The sequence below is a fragment of the Manis javanica genome, chromosome 10 (genome assembly GCF_040802235.1).
Source record: "Manis javanica isolate MJ-LG chromosome 10, MJ_LKY, whole genome shotgun sequence".
Classification (NCBI taxonomy): Eukaryota; Metazoa; Chordata; class Mammalia; order Pholidota; family Manidae; genus Manis; species Manis javanica.
In genome coordinates this window covers 611,085-631,538 of record NC_133165.1, presented here as the reverse complement: position 1 = coordinate 631,538, position 20,454 = coordinate 611,085, and the positions used below count along the sequence as shown (strand labels likewise).

The window sequence follows — 20,454 nt, the reverse complement described above, 5'->3', positions numbered from 1 at the left end:
CCCCAGAGCGAGGGGTGCTGGCCCATCCAAGGAGGCCTCTCTGCGTCCTCCTCCCAGCAGGTCCCTCTGTGGTCTCCTGGTTGACAGCAGCATACCTGCAGTAAGGATAGGCCCTGGATCATCAGGGCCTGATGGCGGTACCTACATGCTGGGTGGGCACCCAGGCAGCTTGGTGGGTGCCAAGTCACCAAGGTGACAGGCTGGCAGCATGCTGCCTGCCCTGGGCCGTGCAGCTGTCCCTGGGCCTGGGCCCTGTGCAGCACTGCCTCTGGGCTGCTCCGCAGTGCCGCAGTGCTGGGCTGGCCTGATCCAAGACGGACAGGCAGGACTCGGCCTGTCCTGGGCCGGAAGGGAAGGTGGGGAGGGGGCGGGGAGGAGGGTCCCGGAGCAAGGCTTCAGAAGGCCTCCTGTCTTTCCCATCAGGAAGCACATCCTGTTGGGTGTCTGGCTGCTGCGGCCAGCCGCTATTTGTTGCAGTTGGCTACGCCCTCCAGCTCACCAAAAACAGCCTCAAAAACAACCATTTCCTTTCTGCTGAGAGACGGGGGAAAACACATGCGTACACACTCCCCTGCGACAAGCTCTCTGCTTTCCAGGACTGGCTGTTTGCGGCAGAGGTACAGGGCAGGGGCTGGGCCAGGAGGCAGGCTGAGGAACCCACGCTGCCCCCTCAGCCCTGCTCAGAGCCGGCTGCCACCACTCACTGGGCTGCTGCAAGCAGCGCTGCGCCTGAGAAGGCCGGCCGACGTGCCTGCCTCCCCTGCTAACTTTCCATTTCCCTGCACACGGGAGAAGACGCTTCGTGTCCTCCCTTCGCCGCTGCTGCCCAGGAAGACGGCGCACTCACGACCCTGGGCTGTGGCTGGTGCCCCCGCGGCCCCCCTGGGATGGGCTGTGCGGCTTGCGGCAGCCCAGGCCTGGCCCCGCTCCAGGTACAGGAAGCAGGGTAAGGAGGCCGCGAGGTGGGCCCGCCTGCACCTGCCACACGGGCCTTCCCGACACCTCCGAGAATGAGCGGCGATGTCCTCTAGCCGGCCCTAGCAGCGAGTCGGTTCCCGGGCCCCAACAGCTCACCAGGCTGCACTTTCTCCAGAAGGGGCGCCGGCACCGTGGTTGGCCATGACCATCCGGAAGCTGGTGGCCACGGCCGTGCTGGTGGCCCTCATCTCCCTTGTCCTCAACAACGCGGCCGCCTTCACCCCTAACTGGCTGTACCAGACGCTGGAGGATGGGCGCAGGCGGAGTGTGGGGCTGTGGAGATCCTGCTGGCTGGCGGACAGGGCCCGGGCAGTGCCAAGCCCAGGGGTCAGGCCTGGGCCGGTGCACGCCAGGGACTGCGAGGCCCTGGGCTGGGGCTCAGAGGTGGCGGGCTTCCAGGAGCCGCGAGGCACTGTCAAACGTAAGTCTGCTCACTTTCCCGTCTCCTTCGGATGGCCGGGCCTGCATGGCGCCGGTTGGGTGTGCGTCTGTGGTGGGGAGGGCACCCCACTCTGGGCCGATGCTGCAAACCCCATGCTCCATGCCACCCCCTTGGTGAGCCCCCCAGCTCTGCTGGGCCAACCTGCCTCTGGCTCCTCCAGGGCTTTTTCTCAGCCACCACACATAGCTGCAGGACGACATGTCAACCAGTCAAGGAAAACATAGATTGTTAGTAAAATAAACAGGAACATAAAGACATGTGGCTAAGCTCCAACTTCATTCCAGTTGTCAGGGTTGTCAGCCCATGAGCAGTGCCTGGGGGACTCATGGGGACAGGCTGTGGGTGGGAAGTCCAGGAGACTGGAGGCTGGTGGCCATGGGGGGTGGAGGGCAGGCTCAGGGGCCCTGACAGGAGAACAGACTGGCCCTGGGCCCACTGCTCGCTCTGGAGCTCTGGAAACGGGGTGGGCCAGAGTGTGCAGGGCACGCTTCCTCAATGTGACGATGCTTGTCACCTAATGCGTTATCTGTATGGTCTTGGCGGCCAGCAGGCAAAGGTCTTCCTACAAGACCCTCCGAGGCAGCTGACACGTCTGACTCACAGATGGGCCTCCTCTGTCTGAAGATGGCCCTTGTCTTTAAGGAAAGGCATGGCTTTGGCCAGCCAGTGCTAGAAGCATTCAGAGGGTGTTCAGAGGGTGTCCCCAGAGCCCTCCAGGAACTGGTGCGTGATGTGCTCAGTGGGTGAATGTCCCTGAACTGCCACGTGCCTGTAACCCTGACCCTCGAGGGAGCCTGGGGTGGTGGGTGTTGTCCCATTTCACAGGCAGGGAGGCCGAGATTGTGGGAAGCATGTGCTGGACCAGGGCCCTGGATCGGCCCCCTTGGAGCCCCTCACCACGCACACCGAGGGCCTCTTCTGTCGAGGACACCCTTGCCTCCTTGGAGAGCAGGGACCTCAAAGGTTTCCATGAGCTCTCAGAACTCAGGGGCTCCAGGGAGCTGGACAAATGCAGCCTGGCCTGGTTTCAGGGTGGCCAGCTGGTCCAGAGCAGGCCCCAGGCTCTGGGTTGTCCTGAGGAGCAGCCTACTGTGCCAGTGTAGCCTCTGTGTGGCCCACACCAATTCCACCCTTCACAGCACAAGCTGAGGGCTCCCAGAGAACACCCCCAGGCCCCTCAGGGCTGCACAGGTGCCCTCCCCAGGCACCTACTCCTCCAGCCCCACACTGAGTCCTGGCCACCTCGGGCCAGAATGCTCTCTGCCCCCAGCCTCCCACCACATATGCTGGTGGCCGCACTCGCTGGTCCCTCCCTGACAACCTGATAAGCTCCTGGAACAGCTTTTCAAATTTCCTCTTGCCATTAATTTGGCATTTGTGGCAGCCAACCCTTAATGAGTCTCTGAGCAGCAGGTATTTGCCCCTAACAAGGGAAATATGATGGACGCGTCTTGTGAGCAGGACTGGATGGAGGACAGTGAGCCCACGGTGACGTGTGCCCACCCCGGCTCACCAGCTCCACCCAAAAGAATGCGACGCCAACAGGAGTGGGGCAGAAGCGGCCCAGGGCTCCCGGCACCCGTCTTGGCACCCCTGCTACCTCAGCCAAGCCACACGCATCCCACCTTCATCAGCTTTGCCCCGCGACCCAGGTGGGCGCAGAGGCTGGGGAAGAGCAGGTGCTCCGGTGCCCCGGTGCACACTGGCTCGGCACTCAAGGCTCCCTGGCACCCAGCCATCCTCTGCGAAGCTGCCTCCATCTAGCCTCCGGGCTGACCATCCTGGTGGGACTCACTGCTCCACCCCAGGTACCCGTGGGATCGCTGCAAGGGCAACATGTCCCTCTCCACCAGCACTGAGGGCCAGCCTGTTTGTGACTCTAAACATTGTGGTAGGAGCCTGTGGACAGTGGCCGTGCTCCTGCTGGCCCCACGCCTGAGGCCCTGGCAACGCCTCATGGAGCCGAGTCAGGGCCATGCCAGGCTTGTCGTGGCAAACAGAGACCCTCTGCACTCTGCCGAGCTCTCAGTGCCACTGGGCATCTGAGCGAGCCAGGCCAAGGGACAAGGGGGCGCGTCCTGGCCCTTAAGCTGTGCCCGCATCACGGGGATGAGGGGCACCTGCCCATCAGCCAGCTTGCTGGGCAGGGAGTGGCGACCGTGAGCGGTGTGGCTGCTCAGGGGCCCTCCTTCCTGTGGGCAGGTGTCTGCGGCCTTGGGTGAGGTCCACCTCTGGCTCTGGAAGATGCTTTACAACGTCCATGTGGGCCAGCCTCACTCTCTGGCCACCCACCCCCACCACTGCAGACACCCTGTCAGACACCTAAGCTCTTCTGCTGAGTCAAGCTGGGGTGCGAGCAATTGAACGATTGAGTCCCGGGCACATGGTCAGAGCACGTGGAGCCTGTGGGGAGCCCCTGCTCCTCAGGGGACTTGCAAGGCGGGCGACCCAAGTTTCCCTTGGAAGACAGACTCGCAGGGCACCTGGGCTGGGGACACCCAGTGTGTGTCACACACTGCTGGCCGGGAGGCTGCTGCTGCACTGGGTTCTCTGAGCCGGGCTGCACACACAGGTGGTGCCAGAACCCAAGACCTGCCTGGGCATGTGGGGTGCCAAGAACGGCGGCCCTCTCGGGGGCTGAGACGGGGAGCGCGGCTGCTCGGGCAGGGAGGTGTGTCTACGGGCAGTCACTGCTTCAGCCTTTACACCCTTGTGACGTTTTGGGGGACCTGGTGGCTGGGGTAGAGGCCTCACATGGCGGCTTGCAGATGGGGTCAGGATGCAGGCCTGCTGCCAGGCGTGGGTCACAGGGCTGTGGGCCCAGAGCCGCCAGGAGGGATGGAGCACCGCCCAGGATGCCTGGGAGTGGGGGCCCAGCACCCAGGGGCACCGCAGGCGCCCCCTCTCCATGCCAGCCCCACCTGCAAGTCTTTCCTCACCTGTGAGGACCTTGGACGATACTTCTGGCCTGGCCATGAATTCGGAGCCCTCGGCTCCCTGGTGCTGAGAACACCCCTCCTCCCTGAGACGACTTCTCCTCCCAGGTTCGCTGTCTTTCAGAGTAGCAGAGCCTTCTGACGGCCATGGGCCATATAAGCAGTACAGTAATGGCAGTGAAAGCCAGTGTGAAGCAGACAGAAGGGGCCTGTGAACAGCAGCCTTTGCGAGCGAGTTGGCTAGTGTCCTGGAAGCTCCTGTCTGGACAGGGAGGCGGTGTGGTCTCCCGCATGCACATGGTCGCCGCTCAGGGCTGCTGTGCCTCCAGCTGTGCCGTGAAGACTGTGGGCAGCCAGGAAGGCCCCAGCTAATCAGCCTGAAGCCCAGCTCCCAGCCCGGCCTCAGCCTGCGGGAGGTGAGGGAGCCTGGGTGTCCGCACCAGGCCCACAGCCCAGGCTCAGCTGGGCGGTTTTGGGCCCCCGGTCAGTCTGGACCCACTGCCACACCAGCACCAAGAGCCCCGCCCTGGGCGCCTGGCCGGCTCACATGGGGCCTCTCGCAGCGCCTTGCCCCTGGCAGCTGACAAGCCAGAGAAGAGCATCAAGGGCTCTCGTGATCACGGTCATGCAGCTGTGGCTACGCAGAAGGCTGGAGTGTGAGCCGTCAGAGGCAGGGGGCCCAAGGCCGCCGCGGCCCAGCTCACACCCTGCTGGTGGGTCTGCCAGGGCCTCGGGCCCCCACCTCATGTGTCCGCCCTGCCTCCCCGACTCCTCCTCCCCAGCGCCGGGCTCTCCTTCCAGAAGCCCCTCAGCTTTGGAGCAGGGGTGCCATCCCCAGGCCTGAGCATCGTGTTGGGAAAGGCCCGGGGTCGGGGAAGGTGAAATCCCTCAAGCTCCAAGTGACAGAAGACGCAGGGAGGAGGCAGGCAGAGATACGATGGGAAGGAGCACAAAGCTTCTACAGGTGCCAGAGAGAATCGTGGCCCCCCGCTGGTGGAGCACGAATGACAGACACCATTGCCCCCGCAGCCTGGAGGACCAGAGGAGGGGCCTGGCCGCACAGCCTGCGCTCCGTCACCCCGCATGGGCCCGCAGGACACACTGCTGCCCAACCCCCACCTCTGTGGTTCTCCTGAGGGCCTCCCGGTCCTCCGCTGCCCCGTGTACACATCCTCACACACCAGGCTCCCGGCCCAACTGGGTGCAGACAGAGGCTCCGGAAGGGGAGGGCACCCCATTCTGAGTGGCCTCGTCCCTGCTGACCGCCTGCCTTCCCCCCTCTTGCAGTGCAGTTTGACATGATGCGTGCCTGCAACCTGGTCGCTACGGCAGCACTTGCTGCGGGCCAGCTCACTTTCGTCTTGGGGCTGCCCGGCCTGTCCCTGATGTCGCCCAATTCGCAGTGCTGGGAGGAGGCCATGGCTGCTGCATTCCAGCTGGCAAGTAAGTACCCAGGCCCTGGGCGGGCCGAGCTCCGTGCTCAGCTCCTGTTGGAGCTGGCCCGTGTTCTCCTCTCACAGTGACCCCGTGGGTCACCTGCTTGCCCCAGATGGTTGCCACGGGCAGAGGCAAGACAGCAGCACACACAGAGGGGCGCCACACCTGCAGCTGGCACCCGGTGCGTGTCCAAGCTCCCGGGTGCTGGCACTTTGGGATGATGTGCTTTGCCCTATAGTAGCCCGTGCGGCAGGCAGCCTGAGTTCACGCTCCTCCCTAATGACTGAAGGGGAGCCCACACCTCAGCCGCCTCGCCGGCAAAGGGTGTGTGAACGGGCAGTCAGACACACGCATGGCTCTGGCCCGGCTCACCGGCACGCTCCCCTCCAAGTACCTTCCCAGGACCCAGCCAACCCTCCTCACAAGAGCAAAGTGTGCAAAGTGTGGAGCACATGCACCCTGTCCGCTCCAACACCCAGTGCGGGGGGAGCACCTGGAGCGCTGAGGGGGCCCCACTTTGGGCCTTGGGCCATCCATGAACAAGCCTTTTCAGAACTACCTGGAAGCCACTACAGCCACTGAGGGTAGCCACAGGGCGAAATGGGCAGGGCACGAAGCTACTTGGTGGTCCTGAAAGGGTGAGTGTATGTGTTGTAAATGACAGAAGGGTCATTTTGGAGGGTCCCCTGGGTGGTTGTGGGGTCCATGCACCTCGGGCTGGGGGTCCTTCTTGTTCTGGAGGGTCCCCTGGTGCCTATGGGGGCCAAGCACCTGGAGCTTGCCAGGGGGCCTTCTCGCCTCATCAGAGATGGGGGTGCACTCAGGTTTGCTGCCCCCACTGGGGAGCTGCCTATGGGGACAGAGAGAGACAGCCCCTAGGGCTGGGCTGCAGGGGCAGTGCCAGCCGCACCTCTGCCACCCCTGCCCGGGGAAAGGGCAGCGAGCTCCCACATGGGAGGTACAGTTCCCACAAGCCCAGCAGGAGAGATGGCAGGAAGTGAGAAGTGAATCACTCCAGAAAAAATGGATCCTGGCCCTTTTCTGGAGAAACGCAATTTCCAGAATGAGACTGACAGACTGGCAAGGATTCATGTGCTGGGAAGTGCCTGGGTAGGAATCGGAAACAGGCCCTCCTGGGTTCTATTAATAGAAGGTGGGTGGTCCTGGGCCAGTCATCTCCCCATGGCGTGGGTCAGATGCAGGGCGGGGTTGTCAAGGGCCGGCCAGGCCAAGTTTCCAGGAAAGAGCAGAGGCTCCAGGGTCCAGGGAACTGGACTTGCATCTGGGCTCCATCACTTATCACGGACACGAACTGGGGCAAACTGATGACCCCGCTCACACCGCCTCTACCTGCCGGCAGAGCGGGGACAGGGCTGTGGGGTCACTGCCCTCACCTAGTTGGTTCTGAGAGTCAGTAGCTGACATGTGATGGGACCACTCCTGTCTCCTCCCCTCCATGATCTCGGGAGGCACAGGGTACCCCAAGAGACAGTGACACCTTTAGGGAGACTGCCCAGCTGCCCGCTGCTGACTTGAGGGCGGCCCTGCAGAACCCACTCCTCTCTGCCATGTGGGATTATCTGAAATTCCAGCCTGTCACAAGGGGAGCGCAGGTTTTGAAAATGAGATTGGAAAAGCTGTATTAAAAACGGTTATTTAGTGGCATTTAAGAAACCAAAGTAACAGTTCTTGATTCTGAAAATAAGTCCCTCTAACAGGATATTTGATTTTGCATTTCTTAAGAAATTTCTTTGAGATGCTTATTCAGAATTAGTGTGAGAAACACTGTGGGTTTAGGGTCAGTCTCACAGTCTCCTTCCTGCAAACCCTTATTCAGAACAAAGCAGCGTTGTTTCCAAATAATGTATTAAAAAAAAAATTGAAACGGAAGTGGGGGAAGCCCCATTAACCAATACAAGCTGTCTTACTGCCACCCTGGGACTGCCACCGGCCTCCGGGGGCCCGTGCTGGCAAGGTGGGGGCTGGGGCCGCCCCTCCCGGGCATTCCCAGGCCGCACAGCCCCAGGAGAGGCCGCACCGGCTCCATTCAAACCTGCCAGGCGGAGTGCCTATGCGAGGTGCCGCGCGTCTGACCACCAGCAGGTCTGTTTTGCCCAAAAAGGAAATGCGTTTGGCCTGTTTAGACCTGTTTCGTTGGCAAACAGTGAAGAATGCAGCCATGTGCCTTTCTTCTATCTGCTGCTAATTTTAGAGTTAGGTTTTTTCCTGTGCTCTGGTCTGTGTTAAACAGTCGGGGAGAGACTGAGGGGCGCCAGGATGTCCTGTCCCAGGAGGGAAATGCCTGCTGGCACCTGTTATGCAAGTGAGCAGAGTCCCCAGCGCTGGCCAGAGGGTGGGCGGGGAAATGCTGATGGGAGGAGAAGAGCACGTGCCATCGGGGATGCTGATACCCGCAAGGCAGACACCCCGACAGGGTGTGCGGCTGGCGCTGGCATGCTGGGACCCGGACTGCCCCGCAGGGCTGCAGCCAAGGACCGTCGCGGGGGGTGCTGAGGGATGGCACCACGGCTGCTTCCCGCATCAAAGCATGGGCCCAGCGGCTCCACCTGCTGACTCCACCAAGCTCGGGTGCCATATGCAATCGTTTCCAAATCTTTGCAGAACTTTCCAAGTATAATTTTAATTTACCTCGAAGTGGGAAAAGTTCCTCTGTCCCTCAGCCGACCCCGCCCCAGAAGCGGAGGGGCTCTGAGGAAGCTCCGCTAGGTCTCCGCCTCCAGGTCCCTGCCCCTCCCGACGCCAGAGGGCAACCCATCCCAGGCTCGTGCCAGCCTTCTGCCCGTTGTGTTCTGGGGACCGGCAGAGGGGCCAGGAGGCTCTGCTTGGATACCTGCTGCCGCAGGGCTGGCCCCACGTGCCAGGGCAAGCAGCTGCTGATGCCTGTGTGCCCCTCCGTGCGGCTTCTCACCCTGCACAGGCCCTGACTGGCTCCAGCTGCAGGCTCTCCCCCCCCACCGAGCTTGCAGCCTTCTCCTTGGCCAGCCCCTGGGGCCACACCTCTGTTCTTGTGTGCCTGTGGTCTCACTGTGTGCAGGAAGGTGTGGGCAGAAGGGGAAAGGAGTGCCAAATGGGATCAGAGGAAGCGACCTGGGAAAGGCCTTGGGTTGCTGTCGACGCCTGCAGACCCCACGTGAAAGGCTGAGGGATGCCTAAAGCGCACAGGAAAGCTGAGGAGAATTCTACAGGGAGCATGGTGGCACCTTGGGGGGCGCCTCCTCAGCTCCAGAGCTCCTGAGAGTGAGATTTCTCATGGGGCATCCAGGTGGACAGCCAGCCACAGCAGGCCACGTGGGTGCCACTGGGCCCCACTGCTGGTCGCCGCAAGGCCCTGGCCGAGCCACCCTGGCCTGTGTGCTCCGCGCCACAGGGAGAGCTGTGGCACGCTCTGCTGGTACTCTGACCCTCCAGTGGTCCTGCTGGGTGACCGACCACTTGCTGAGCAGCATCCATTCCCACGTGCGTCCTGTGCCCTCTATGCTCAGAGCTCAGGGCCCTCCATGGGGCCTGGTGAATGCCCGAGCCCACCAGGCATCCCTGCGGGCCCCTCCACAGGCAAACTGTCCTCCGGGCAGAACACCAGGCGGGCCCTGAAGCCCCTGGGGCCTCCGGTGGCGCTGCAGCAGCCCGCTGGCCGCACCTCCAGCTCAGGCGGGGGGCTCCTCCACCAGGTGCCCATGGGCTCCACGCCAGTGCCTGATGCTCTCCCAGGTGGTCGTGCTGCAGCTCCCGCCAGGAGCCAGCCCCCAGCTCCGTCCCTGCGCAACTTCAGGGCGGCCTCATCGGTCATCTGAGTGGCCATGGACCTTTCTGAGAGTTAGGGCCCAACAACCACAACCAAACGACCCGGCTGCAGTGCCCATGCGTGCGTATTTCTGCAGAGGCTGCCGCGGGGGCGCGTGCCTCGGGTGCCTTAGAGCTCCCCAGGGAGGAGCGACCTGACCCGGGCCCGTCCTGGCCCCTCGGCATCCAGCACCAACCCTCAAACCCCAAACTGAGCTCCGTGCCCGCAAAGCATCCTGGCATGGACACGGGCCTTCACCACGCGGCTTCCGGCGCTGGCTCTGCGTCACCCTCCAGCCCCGCCTCCAGTGCTGGCAGCGGAGTTCACAGTGGAACTGAGTCGACAGCTGATAAAAGCCTCATGTGGTCCCCGTCTGCCAGCTTCCTCTCTACTTTTGGAAACCATAGAATTTTTCCTTCAGCAGCAAATCCTATGAGCATATAGGAGCCGCCTGCCCTGCTGTGGGGGCTGGTGAGCAGTAGCTGTCCCAGCATCTCATGAGCTGGGTGGGATGGCTTCTGCTGCTTAGACTTGGGGCTCTTCTCATAGGAACAGAATTTTAAACTTTGCACAGTAAACCGGGACTTCTTGGTCTGGACAGTGTGAGTCCTGCCTCCTGTGTCCGCTCCCCAGGCGCACCTCTTGCGTCTTCCCGTCCCCTTGTCCGTGTGTTGCTCGGGGCACCCTTGGGGCTGTGACTCCCCAGGAGCATGTACCACCCCTGTCATCTTTAGCCCTTCCTTCCCCGCTTTCCGTTTAGGGAGAAACATCTGCTTAACCATCACTTTTCTGCTCACAGTGTTGGAAAATGCCTGCACGGCTGTGTCTTGACATGGTGCAGCAATGAGTCTGCTCTGTAAACACTCTTTGAAACGTGTCACAGCAAACCTAAGTCCCAGGCGACTCTGCCAGCTCTGTGCCGTGCCATGCCAAGCAGGTGAGCCTCGTGAAGAGCTCAGGGCTGACCCCGCGCTTTTTCCACTTAGGCCACCTGCATGTGCTTGACCGCATCCCAAAGGAAGGCCCTGTGACAGACCCCGAAGCCCTAGGAAGCAGGCAGGAAGGAAGAGAGAGGGAAGGGGCGCTCTGCAGGCGGGGCGGTGACTGGCCGACCGGCGGCCAGCTCACAGGAAGGGGCTGTTTGCTCTGGAAACATCCATGCAGATGGAGCCGCCTCTGCGGGCAGAATTCAGGGCTTGCTGAAACCGCCCTTAGATGTGATATGCTTCTGGACAAACATTAACACCACTGAAAAATCCTGGGAGAAAAGTCTTTGAGGACAAGGGGCACGAGGGGAAGGCCCGAGGCTTACGGCCCCCACAGTGCCGAGCCTGCTCCGTGCGTCACCTCGCTCCCCGGCTGCCGGGCTTGGTGCAAAGGTGCATGTGATTTCAGAACGTGCACATGCGTTGATGCCCTGGAGTCAAGGCTGAGGCTGGAGATACTCAGTGGGGTCATGGGGCCACATGGGCCCATCCTTCCATGTCTCTGGCTTTGTACTGCTGACATGTGGGGCCCACAGAAGATCCCCGAGCCCCACGTGTCTGTCGGGACGTCTGCCCCGAGGCTGAGCCCGTGCCCGCTGCTCCAGTGGGCTCTGTGTGCCCTCCTGGGACGGGTCTTCCCGGAGAGGTTCCTCTACATGTGTTACTAATGTTGAGGAAGCAAACCCTCTCTAACTATACATGTTCTCAGAGGACCTAAGACAGGTGAGGACAGGGTGGGCCTCACACAGAAATCACGTGGCTGGGAGGCATGTGGCCTTCTCACACTGCAGTGCACAGCCAGGCCTTCCCTTTTACTCCCTGGGAAAGAAAGCTGAGCAAGGCATGGCCTCAGCATCGTTAACAGCCAGGGCGGGAGACCGCATGCGCTGAGAGCTGCCCCTGCCGCTCACCACCGGACGGTCAATGAGCAGTTTCACTGACAGACAACCAAACGGGGGGGCCTCGCTTGCACCTTTCACTTTGGGAAGCCTGGTGGTCAGGCTCTGTGCCTGTATGACCACCGTCTTCATCACCATCCCCTACCCTGTGTCCTCAGGGTGCAGGTGGCTCTGCCCGGCTTGCCTGTGTGCACGTGACTTTATACTCCTTCAATCTGTCCGACCCTGAGGGGTCTTCCATCTTATAATATCAAAAGTGGCCTCTCAATCAGCAGCAGTTATGCGCTGCAAAATCTACATACTGCAGGCACCACAGCTGAATACAGGGAGGAAAAACACTGAATCGGCAGCCAAGTCACAGGCTGTGTGCCCCCTCTGCACGCTGGAGTCTCCCAGGGGTCAAGGGCCCAGCCCGCTGCCACGCCCTGGGGGCACCCTGGACAGCACCTCTGCTCCTGCTCACATGGCCATCCTAACTTGCCCGCTGCGTTGTGACTCATCCCATCTTCCCCCCTCCTCCGTCAGAACACCAATTTCACAAGGCAGATGGACCACACCTCAGCTCAGAGTGTGTGGCAGGGGGCCTGAGCAGGTCTGCTGAACACGGACACCATAACTGTGTCGGCGGGTGTTTTGGGGGCAATGCTGGGTGGCGCCGATGGGGTCCAGCCCTGATGGGCTCCAGTCGCTGCAAAGCTCAGCAGGCTGGGCTGCGGGAGTGGCCACTCCCCAGCCTTCCTTCTCAGAGGTCCCCGCTGCTCCCTGCCCCCACCGTGGCCCACCTGGGTCCGTCTCAGTGACCCAGTCCATGTGTACCCTGGAGACTGGGAGGCCAAGGTCAGTGGCAGGCCGCGCTCCTGCCACACAGAGGCAGCCATGCGGAACCCGGGCGCAGCACTGCCTCTGCCCAGGTGGCTGTGGAAATGGTGGGGCAAGGTTGGGGGCTGCCCAGTGGGTCGAAGAATCTAAGGCTAGTCTAGATGTTTTAAGGTGAAATGTGACACAGGACTCAATGAAACACATGTGCCACTGAGGGTGTGAGATGGACACTGAGCAGCCAGAGGTTAGGACCCCCGACTCCCCGGGTAACAGCTGCTGCCTGCTGGCCAGCCACTCCCAGGTTTTCTTCACATACTGTTCCTCCCCATGTCTCCCTAAACACGGCTGATGGCTGAGCCTGGAGGGTGCAGAGGAGCCCGGGTCCCTGGAGACTCCCTCCAGGTCCCGTGTGTGCAGCTGCCTGGCTGGTGGTGCCGGCCGCTGCCCGCTGCCTGCAGCCTGTCTCCCGCTGGCATGCCCTGGACTATGCTGTTCAGGCCACAGTGGTATTTCCTGGCACCCAGTGAGCTTCAGGCGCTGTGGTTGGGGGTCCTCGAGCACCGACAGCGGGCAGAGGAGGCTGCCGCCGCTCACCCGGGGCCGCACTGAGGCATGCATGAGCTGGCTTCCTGAGAGACCAGGGGAGGCTGTGGGAGGGCAGGGACCAGGGTGCACAGGAGTACAGGGGCCTCAGCGGGAGGCTGGCTTGGCTGCAGTGCAGGTCAGGGAATGGGAACAAGTCCAAGAGGGGCACAGAGCTCCATGTGGACCATTCAAGAGGCTTTGTCCTCATCAGGCACTTCGACCTCACTGGGGCACCACAAAGGCAGGTGTCGGTGGGGCAGACAGGTCCAGACTGCCCGCCTTCACTCCTGCCCTGCTCCGCTCGCTGTGCCACCGGCTCCTGCCCACCCCCACACCGCCTCTCGGCTTCATCTGCCTCATCCAGCCCCTCCTAGCCAAGGGGTTTGTTGATCTGGGGGATGCAGTGGGCATGGAGAGGGGCTGTGTGGACCAGCTTCCTGGGCAGGGTCAGCAGCCAGTGGGGTTTGCAGCCAGGATTCAGATCTGACCTCCTCCAAACATGCCGCCCTACTGTTCTAGCCAACAGGTCCTGGGCACAAAACTCCGGTTCTTGTATTGTGAGAACCAGTGAAACCACATCTCTGGGGCTCCTTATAGACAAGACCACAGGAGCAAGTGGTGCTATGGTGTCAGCTACTGACAACGGGGACAAGCCCAGGCTGACCGAGGTCGTAGCAGGGCGCGACAGGCGGGATGAGCAGGTGGCCGGCACGCATCGTCTTTGGCTTCTGCACCTGCCATGTGTGCAGGCCCCACGCCATCTTGAATTTTGAAGAAAATCTCTATTTCCTCTAGAATCAAACACTAAGAACAGGAGTTCATTTGGACTAAGTTAAACACTAATCTGCGCTGTTCCTAGATAAGATTCAGAGAATTTGTGCTTACTTTCACCCTGATGTGGGCATTCACTGAAATCAGGGAGGGCCTCATGCGCAGTCCCTGAGGCTTTGTCTGGGGGAGGAGAAGCCAATGGGAGGGTGCGCGTGGAAACGGCTGACACCTGGCGGACCCGGGAAGAGCACGCAGGGCCCGGACCGTGAAATCACTCCTGGCCAGGGCTCCGCAGAAGCAGAGTCCACTCCAGGCCTCCAGACCCAAAGGCCCTAAAGGGCCACAGAGGCCCCGGCACCACTTGCCTGGGGACCCAGGGCCAGGGCAGGCGAACGCTGCGTTTGCCCCAGTGCCGCACCCCTGGCCGTGGCCCTGCTGAGGCTCCTGGTGAGGCTCTCTGAACGCTTCCCTTTCATCTGCAGGTTTTGTGCTGGTCATCGGGCTGGTGACCTTCTATAGGATCGGCCCCTACACCCACCTGTCCTGGTCTTGCTACCTGAACATTGGCGCCTGCCTGCTGGCCACCCTGGCAGCTGCCATGCTGATCTGGAACATTCTCCACAGGAGAGAGGACTGCATGGCGCCCCGGGTGATTGTCATCAGCCGCTCCCTGACTGCACGGTTTCGCCGGGGGCTGGACAACGACTACGTGGAGTCCCCGTGCTGAGGGCTGCCCACGAGGGGCCTTGCTCGGGGCTTCACCCACTGCACAGAATAGCCCGGACACCGGGGGCTGCCTGTGTGGGGTGGCTACCAGCAGGGCTCCCTCGTGTGCACGTACAACACACAGACGTGTTCACTATGTTATATATAAATACGTTATGTGCTGATGTATCGTCTCCGCCACCCTCCTCCTGGCACGCACAGCTTGGCTTCAGGCTCACATGCTCCAGGGTGGAGCCCAGCGTGTGAGGCGCACGCGAGGAGACAGGAGGCCACCCTGCTCTGTGCCTGCTCTGGGATCGACTCATTCTGCGTCTGATGAGAGGGGCTCCCTCAAGTCGTATCTACCGTGGCAAAGCAGAGCGCCTGGGAAGATCTCCAGCCGCGACCTGAGGGTTATGGCTTTACGCCAGGACTGTGCTGTCTGTTCATTCCTCATTCTTTTTGTAAGTGAAAATAAACTTAAAAACCTCTTACCACTGTCTAAAACTTGTATTTTATCTGTCTACACTGCCATGCACATGGAAAGAACTGGTCTATTTGTCTGCCATTTTGTGGGCTGGAAGTAAGAGAAGGGCCGAGGCATTTTTAAAGACCCAGCGGGAGCTCAGCAGCGGGCAATCGTATCTTTATTAGCTGAGCCTCGGACGTCCACGTTCCTGGAGATTCTGAGCTCTGTGGCTGTATGGTGGCAGATGGACAACTGGCAGAGTAAGAGGGGAAAAATCTACCTGTTTAAAAAAATTCAGAGAGACTGGTTCACTTGACCTTCACCCTAAGTTCAGCCAAATGCTTGTGGGCTGCAGAATGCCTTTGTGATACTGCAGGACTCCACACATGCCTGGCCTAAACCCGTAAGCTGACAGCGGGCTCGCAGGTCTGCCGGGCTACACACTTTCGGACAGCCCTCAGTGCCTGGCTGGGACACCTCCCGTGCACTGTGCTGCTTGGCCCCGTGCCACCTGGTGCAGGGCCGCCATTGCCGCGGCCTTCCTCCGGCCCAGGAAACTGATGCTGGGCCAAATTGACGGGTCCAAGCAAAGCCCTGAGCCGTCGGCTGCCTCTCCCTTAGGAGGCCAACTCCCTCTGAGAGACGCGTAACCTCCCAGGGAGCACAAGATGCTAGCCGGAAATGTGAAGCCCTTAGCACCCCAGGGATTTGTCTATAGTCAGAGCGAGGGGTGGGTTGGGGTTGGGGCTCTAAGAACAAAAGGTGTGTGAGAACTAACCATTTATAACAAACCCAGCACACGGTGTAGAAATGGCCAGACTTGTGTCCCAGAGCCAGCGCTCTTTAGGACACTGAGGTCTGACCTTCTTCCCAGAATGCATGTTTCCCACAAGCATTTACTAAAAATAATTGTTTTTAAAGAGAATAATGAAATATTTAAGATGTATAATGTTGTTAATATTATGTATCTGCCTATATAAACGTACATTAAAGCTTTAAAGTTGGCTGTGTGGTTGACTGCTATCTGTGAGCACACCTGCACCGCACACACAGTGGTCAGAGGAAGGCTGAGCCCCCCGTCAGCGCCCCCGGCTCACTCCCCCGCTGCAGCGCCCTGGCCACGCAGCCAGCCGACGAGGCCCTGCAGAGGGATGGCGCGGCCACACTGTCCCAGGAAAGACGATGGACGAGCAGGCATGTGCTCTTTTGGAAGGAACTTCCACGTTTCAGAAAGAAACCATCACGGCAAGTGAGGGGCATGTTCCAGGCAACCTCCCATCTTTCTCTTCCCACTTTGGTTTCATTCTTCAGTAATTTTTCTACCCTTTGGAGATCACAATCCATCATATGCCCTTGGGAAGCGTCTGAACTCTCTCGGGAAGTGAGAGGAAGCTACTTGTAGGCGGCTCTCAGCTGAAAACTTCTCTTAGGGCAATTTTAATTGCATTTTCACACATGTTTTGAGTGTTTATTATCAAAACCCTTTCGGTTCAGTATTGCTTAGCAGCAATTATGCCCAGAGACACAGGTACCACCAACATTCAGCAGCAGCAGAACCTGCAGCTGCTCATGTCCAGAACCCTTCACAACAAGTCAACACAAGAGACAGCCCGAGAGGCCCCAGGCCCTGCCTGTGCCTGGCCGGCGCTCCGGCCCCACCGCGCCAGAACACGCCAGCTCCACACAAGCACAGCGCATTTCATCGGGTCAAAGGCCAGGAGCTATCCCGTGACACAGACAGGGGAGCTCATGGTTCTCAGAACCTCATTCAGGAGAGAGCTGTAAAGAGGGACTCTAAGAGGGGTGCACATGCCTCGGACCCCTCGGGGGTGGAATCCTCACCTTTTGATGAGTTTGATCGATTTGAAAGCTTCGTCCATATCTCCGATGGTGACGAACAAGCTGAAGTTGAGCATGGCATCCCGAGTGGGCTTGTCGCAGTCCTCCAGCCCGACGAAGTCTCGCAGAGGTCTCCTGCCCACCATCTGGGGGACGCGGCGGCACCCTGGATCCAGCTGGCCGTCTCGGTCTGCTTCTTCCGGCTGAATGACAAAGAGCATCATTTGCTGCCCATCCATGTGAAGCTAATGCCCGTACTGAGGTGCACCCTAGAGATGTCCGCCAGCTATGGGGGCCCCTCTGCACACAGACAGATGATCGCAACAGTCCCTGTCAAATGCAACAAAAACCTGTGGGCCTTCCATGCTGCCTGAGCTTTGGGCTCTGGTTCAGGCAGCAGGTAAGCAAAGGCTGTTCATGCACAGGGGCCCGTCTTCGGCCTCTAACTCACGAACATCTTACAGAATGTCTGTGAAAGTTCCCACCTCCTGGGTGCTTTTTATAAACTAGAAAGAGGTTATACAATCAAGTCAGACGTGTGTGCAAATACACAAGGCCTTAAAATTAAGTAGCACCAGCATGATTTCAGGTAGAGTTTTCCAAATGAAGACCTGGATGAGTGGTGTGCCCTCACCTGGCGTTTTTCACCAGAACCACTGGCTGAGTGATGTACCCCACAGGTGTGTGAGGAGGACATGCCCCCCCCACCCCAGGCGTAAGTGCGACTGTCCAGTGTGCTGGCCGGCCTCCTGGCACCTCTTCACACCTGCAAGCTTGAGTACACCCTCCCAAGGGCACTGTGCCCTACCTTCCTCAAACGTTGGCACCCTTTCTCCCTGCCGGCCACTGCTCCCCACCCACATACCACCTTCTGTCTCCTGCATCATCTGCTTCTTTCTCTCTGCAGCCCCAAACTCGGGGCGCTGACCGGGGCCCTGAAACACTGGCAGGGTCAGTCAGATCCAGGTGTGGGTGCAGAGACCCTTCCAGGCACAGAGCAGAGCGCCAGCAGAGGCCCTGAGGCAGCCATAGTCTAGGGCTTACGTTTATGGTTGGGGCAGTGTGCAGGCTGCTCACACCAGGAGGCTGAGTGCTGCGGGGCTTGGATTGCTCCTGCACAGAGCAGCAGACCTTCAGGGAAGGTGCTCGCCCAGGAATGGCCAGGCAGCTGCTGCCTCTGGGTAACAAATCTGGACACCTCGTTGTAACCAGAACCCACTCACTGTGAGCACACATGGGAATTCCCAGACACACACGCACCCACGGTTGGGTTCCCTGTGCCCCTGCACTCCACATGCGCCAGGGGTCCAGTTTTGGGTCTTTACTGCAGCTCTGTGAGGGGGTGCTCAGCTGGGGAGACCCAGAAAGTCCAGCTCACCCACACCCTTGTGTGTGGGCAGGGCTGAGAGCCATCAACAAAGGCCAGTGATCGGAGAAGGCAGCTCCTAGGGAACCAGCACTCCATGGCCGCCCACCGCGCACTCCAGAGGGCAGGGTGACGAGACGGCCTATACCACAGTGCGGGCAAGCCAACTGTTTCCCATACCACACGCAGGTGGGCAGCTCCTTGCCGTGCCTCCCCGTAGGACAGCTCGGAGCCTAGGCGCAAGGGACACGGGCGTCCCCGAGAAGAGCAAAGATGCACCAGTGTGTGGGGGGAACCAAGTCTGTGATGGGGAATAACGGGGAAGCTCAACGGGGAGAATTCAAACACTTGAAACTTTGAGTCCTCAAGTCAGGGAAAAATGAAAATGGATAAATAAGTAATGCACTAAGGAGGAATGAAAGCCAGGAAAATGCCAGTGTGGTGGAGCCAACCTATTCGAAATCTATTCCCTGCATCACAGAGAGGAGACTGGCGGTGGCCATGGGGGGCAGAGGGAGCAGGGGAGAGGGGCAGAGGCACAGGATTGCAGCTCCAGTGCAAACTGGCCCGGGGTGAAAGCGCAGCTTCGGGAACATGGGCAGCGGCATCGACGTCTAGTGTGGTGACCAGTGGGAGCTGCGGCCACCCGGTGAGCACTTAACGACATGGGTACCTGTCTGGCCACTGTGCTGCAGCCTGAAGCCAACACTAGTGCGTATCAGCTCCACTCAATGAAAAAGGGGAGAAAAGAACAAGGGAGAGCTGCGCAGATAAGAGCACAGTGGGGCCTGGGGTGCAGGTGCTCCCGGCCCGCTGCCCGTGCTCACTGAGGCTGTCCCATGTTGGGTGCCCGCATGCTGCTCTTCAAGTGGCCCCAGTGGCTGCATGGCGCCGCGGTGGGGGGACCTGGGCACACGCCCAGACTCATCACCTCAGACGCGGATGCTGTTACGGGAGAAGCTGCTGAGACTGAGAGCCAGAGACCCTCACGCTGCCACCCACGGGACGCTCACGGACCGCAGGACCTAGTGCCAGGGGGGCGAGGGAGCACCACCACAACATGGCCGGGGTGTGCGCAGGGCTGGAAACTAGCCATCCAAGAGGTAAAGCACACACACATGCACGAGACACACCCACACCAGGTGTACAGAGACTTCCTGGAGGCCCCACGACCGCCCCTGGGGCCAGGACAGTGGAGATTCGCATCATCTTTGGTCCTAATTTTCTTATTTATAGTTTCTAAATTTCTATAGTGAATTTAGGAATATGAATGAGTACTTTAATAAAGCAAAGTACACACTCAGGGGAGAGTGCGGGCATGCAGAGGTAAGCAGCCAGGAAGGTACGCTTTTCAAAAAGTGGTTAGAATCAAAAAGGAAGACTCGAAAGCTGGTATCTTCAGGGCAGACACCAGGAGGGTGCCTGCACGACCCCAGGGCACCCCGCAGAGCACTGGCCATCGGTCCTGAGAGCAAAGCCAGGCCGTGCAGCTGTCCTAACCTGGAGGTCCCTACTGGCTGGCATCTCGGGGCACAAGTCAGGGCAGACGGTCTGCTTAGCTCGGCGGGAGGTGAGCCGGGTGCCCCACGACAAGTGCTCACTCAGAGCCCAGGAGGGAGGACGGAAACCCTGCTGTGGGGCTCGCACCTTTCTGGTGAAGTAGTAAGAGGGCACTTCCATCCCCAGAAGCATCTGGAAGGTGGGAGGCCGGGGGAAGCTGTCCTGAAGCAGGAAGCCGTGCTCCTCAGAGACGAAGAAGGACAGGATCCACACGTCCACCTGGGAGAGAGGGACAGCGTCACTCTGCTTTATTCTGCTGATGTGACATCTAGCGCCCGTCCATGCCCATCGTCCTTGCTGGACACGCACCCAGGACGCAGAGAGAACAGGAGGCAGCGCCCCCACACAGCCCCTTGGTGCCTGGGACGCGTGGCCATCGCACCGGCCCCACGTCACCGCTGCACCTGGAGGCAGGGTGCACCCCCTGCAAGCACGGGGAAGGCAAAGACTGGCCACTCCCACCGGGCCTGAGGGAGACGCGTCAGAGGAGCTGCAGTGCTGCGCGCGCTCAGGCACGGCCCCACCTGCTCCGCTCTGACCATCAGTCGGCGACAGCAAGGACTCTCTCCTGTGCCCTTGGGAAGGCAGAAGCTCTGCAGGGCCAGGAGCTCTGCAGGACCTGTGGCCCGCGACCCGGCAGCGACGGCAGGGCTGCGGACCCTCTGCACAGGAGATGGGTAGCAGCAGGCTGGAGCCCCAGCCTTTCCCTGCAGCCTGAATGCTCACAGCTTCTCGTCGCCATAAAGAGCGGAGGCTACCTGGCCAAACCGCCAGGAGACGCCCCACGGCGCGCACCCCTCGTCCTCGACTGGTCATTGGCCCGCCTTCCCCATCACCTGTCTGGGGTCGCCCCCAGGCCC

At 60.4% G+C, this 20,454-nt stretch overlaps 2 protein-coding genes across 9 annotated transcripts in view; one reads left to right on the top strand and one right to left on the bottom strand.

Annotated features, from left to right (window-relative positions):
• Positions 1-20,454, bottom strand: part of IFT140 (intraflagellar transport 140) — a 65,853-nt gene that overhangs the window by 16,634 nt on the left and 28,765 nt on the right. For all 8 annotated transcript variants that reach the window (XM_073214381.1, XM_017641428.3, XM_073214385.1 and 5 more), the window contains 2 exons: positions 19,682-19,813; positions 16,672-16,871 (listed from right to left, as the gene is read on the bottom strand). In XM_073214381.1, coding sequence (XP_073070482.1) covers positions 16,672-16,871; positions 19,682-19,813 — 332 coding nt within the window. The remainder of the gene's footprint in view (positions 1-16,671; positions 16,872-19,681; positions 19,814-20,454) is intronic.
• On the top strand, positions 449-15,833 carry TMEM204 (transmembrane protein 204). Its single transcript, XM_017641431.3, has 3 exons — positions 449-1,399; positions 5,644-5,799; positions 14,138-15,833. The coding sequence occupies exons 1-3, from the start codon at positions 1,120-1,122 to the stop codon at positions 14,380-14,382; spliced, it is 681 nt and encodes a 226-aa protein (XP_017496920.2). The 5' UTR covers positions 449-1,119; the 3' UTR covers positions 14,383-15,833.

Excerpts from the sequence above, each read along its gene's own strand:
- TMEM204 (XM_017641431.3), top strand. The coding sequence starts at position 1,120 with ATGACCATCCGGAAGCTGGTGGCCACGGCCGTGCTGGTGGCCCTCATC. Across the intron at positions 1,400-5,643 it reads GCCGCGAGGCACTGTCAAAC|TGCAGTTTGACATGATGCGT; the intron begins GTAAGTCTGCTC and ends CCCCTCTTGCAG. Across the intron at positions 5,800-14,137 it reads TGCTGCATTCCAGCTGGCAA|GTTTTGTGCTGGTCATCGGG; the intron begins GTAAGTACCCAG and ends TTTCATCTGCAG.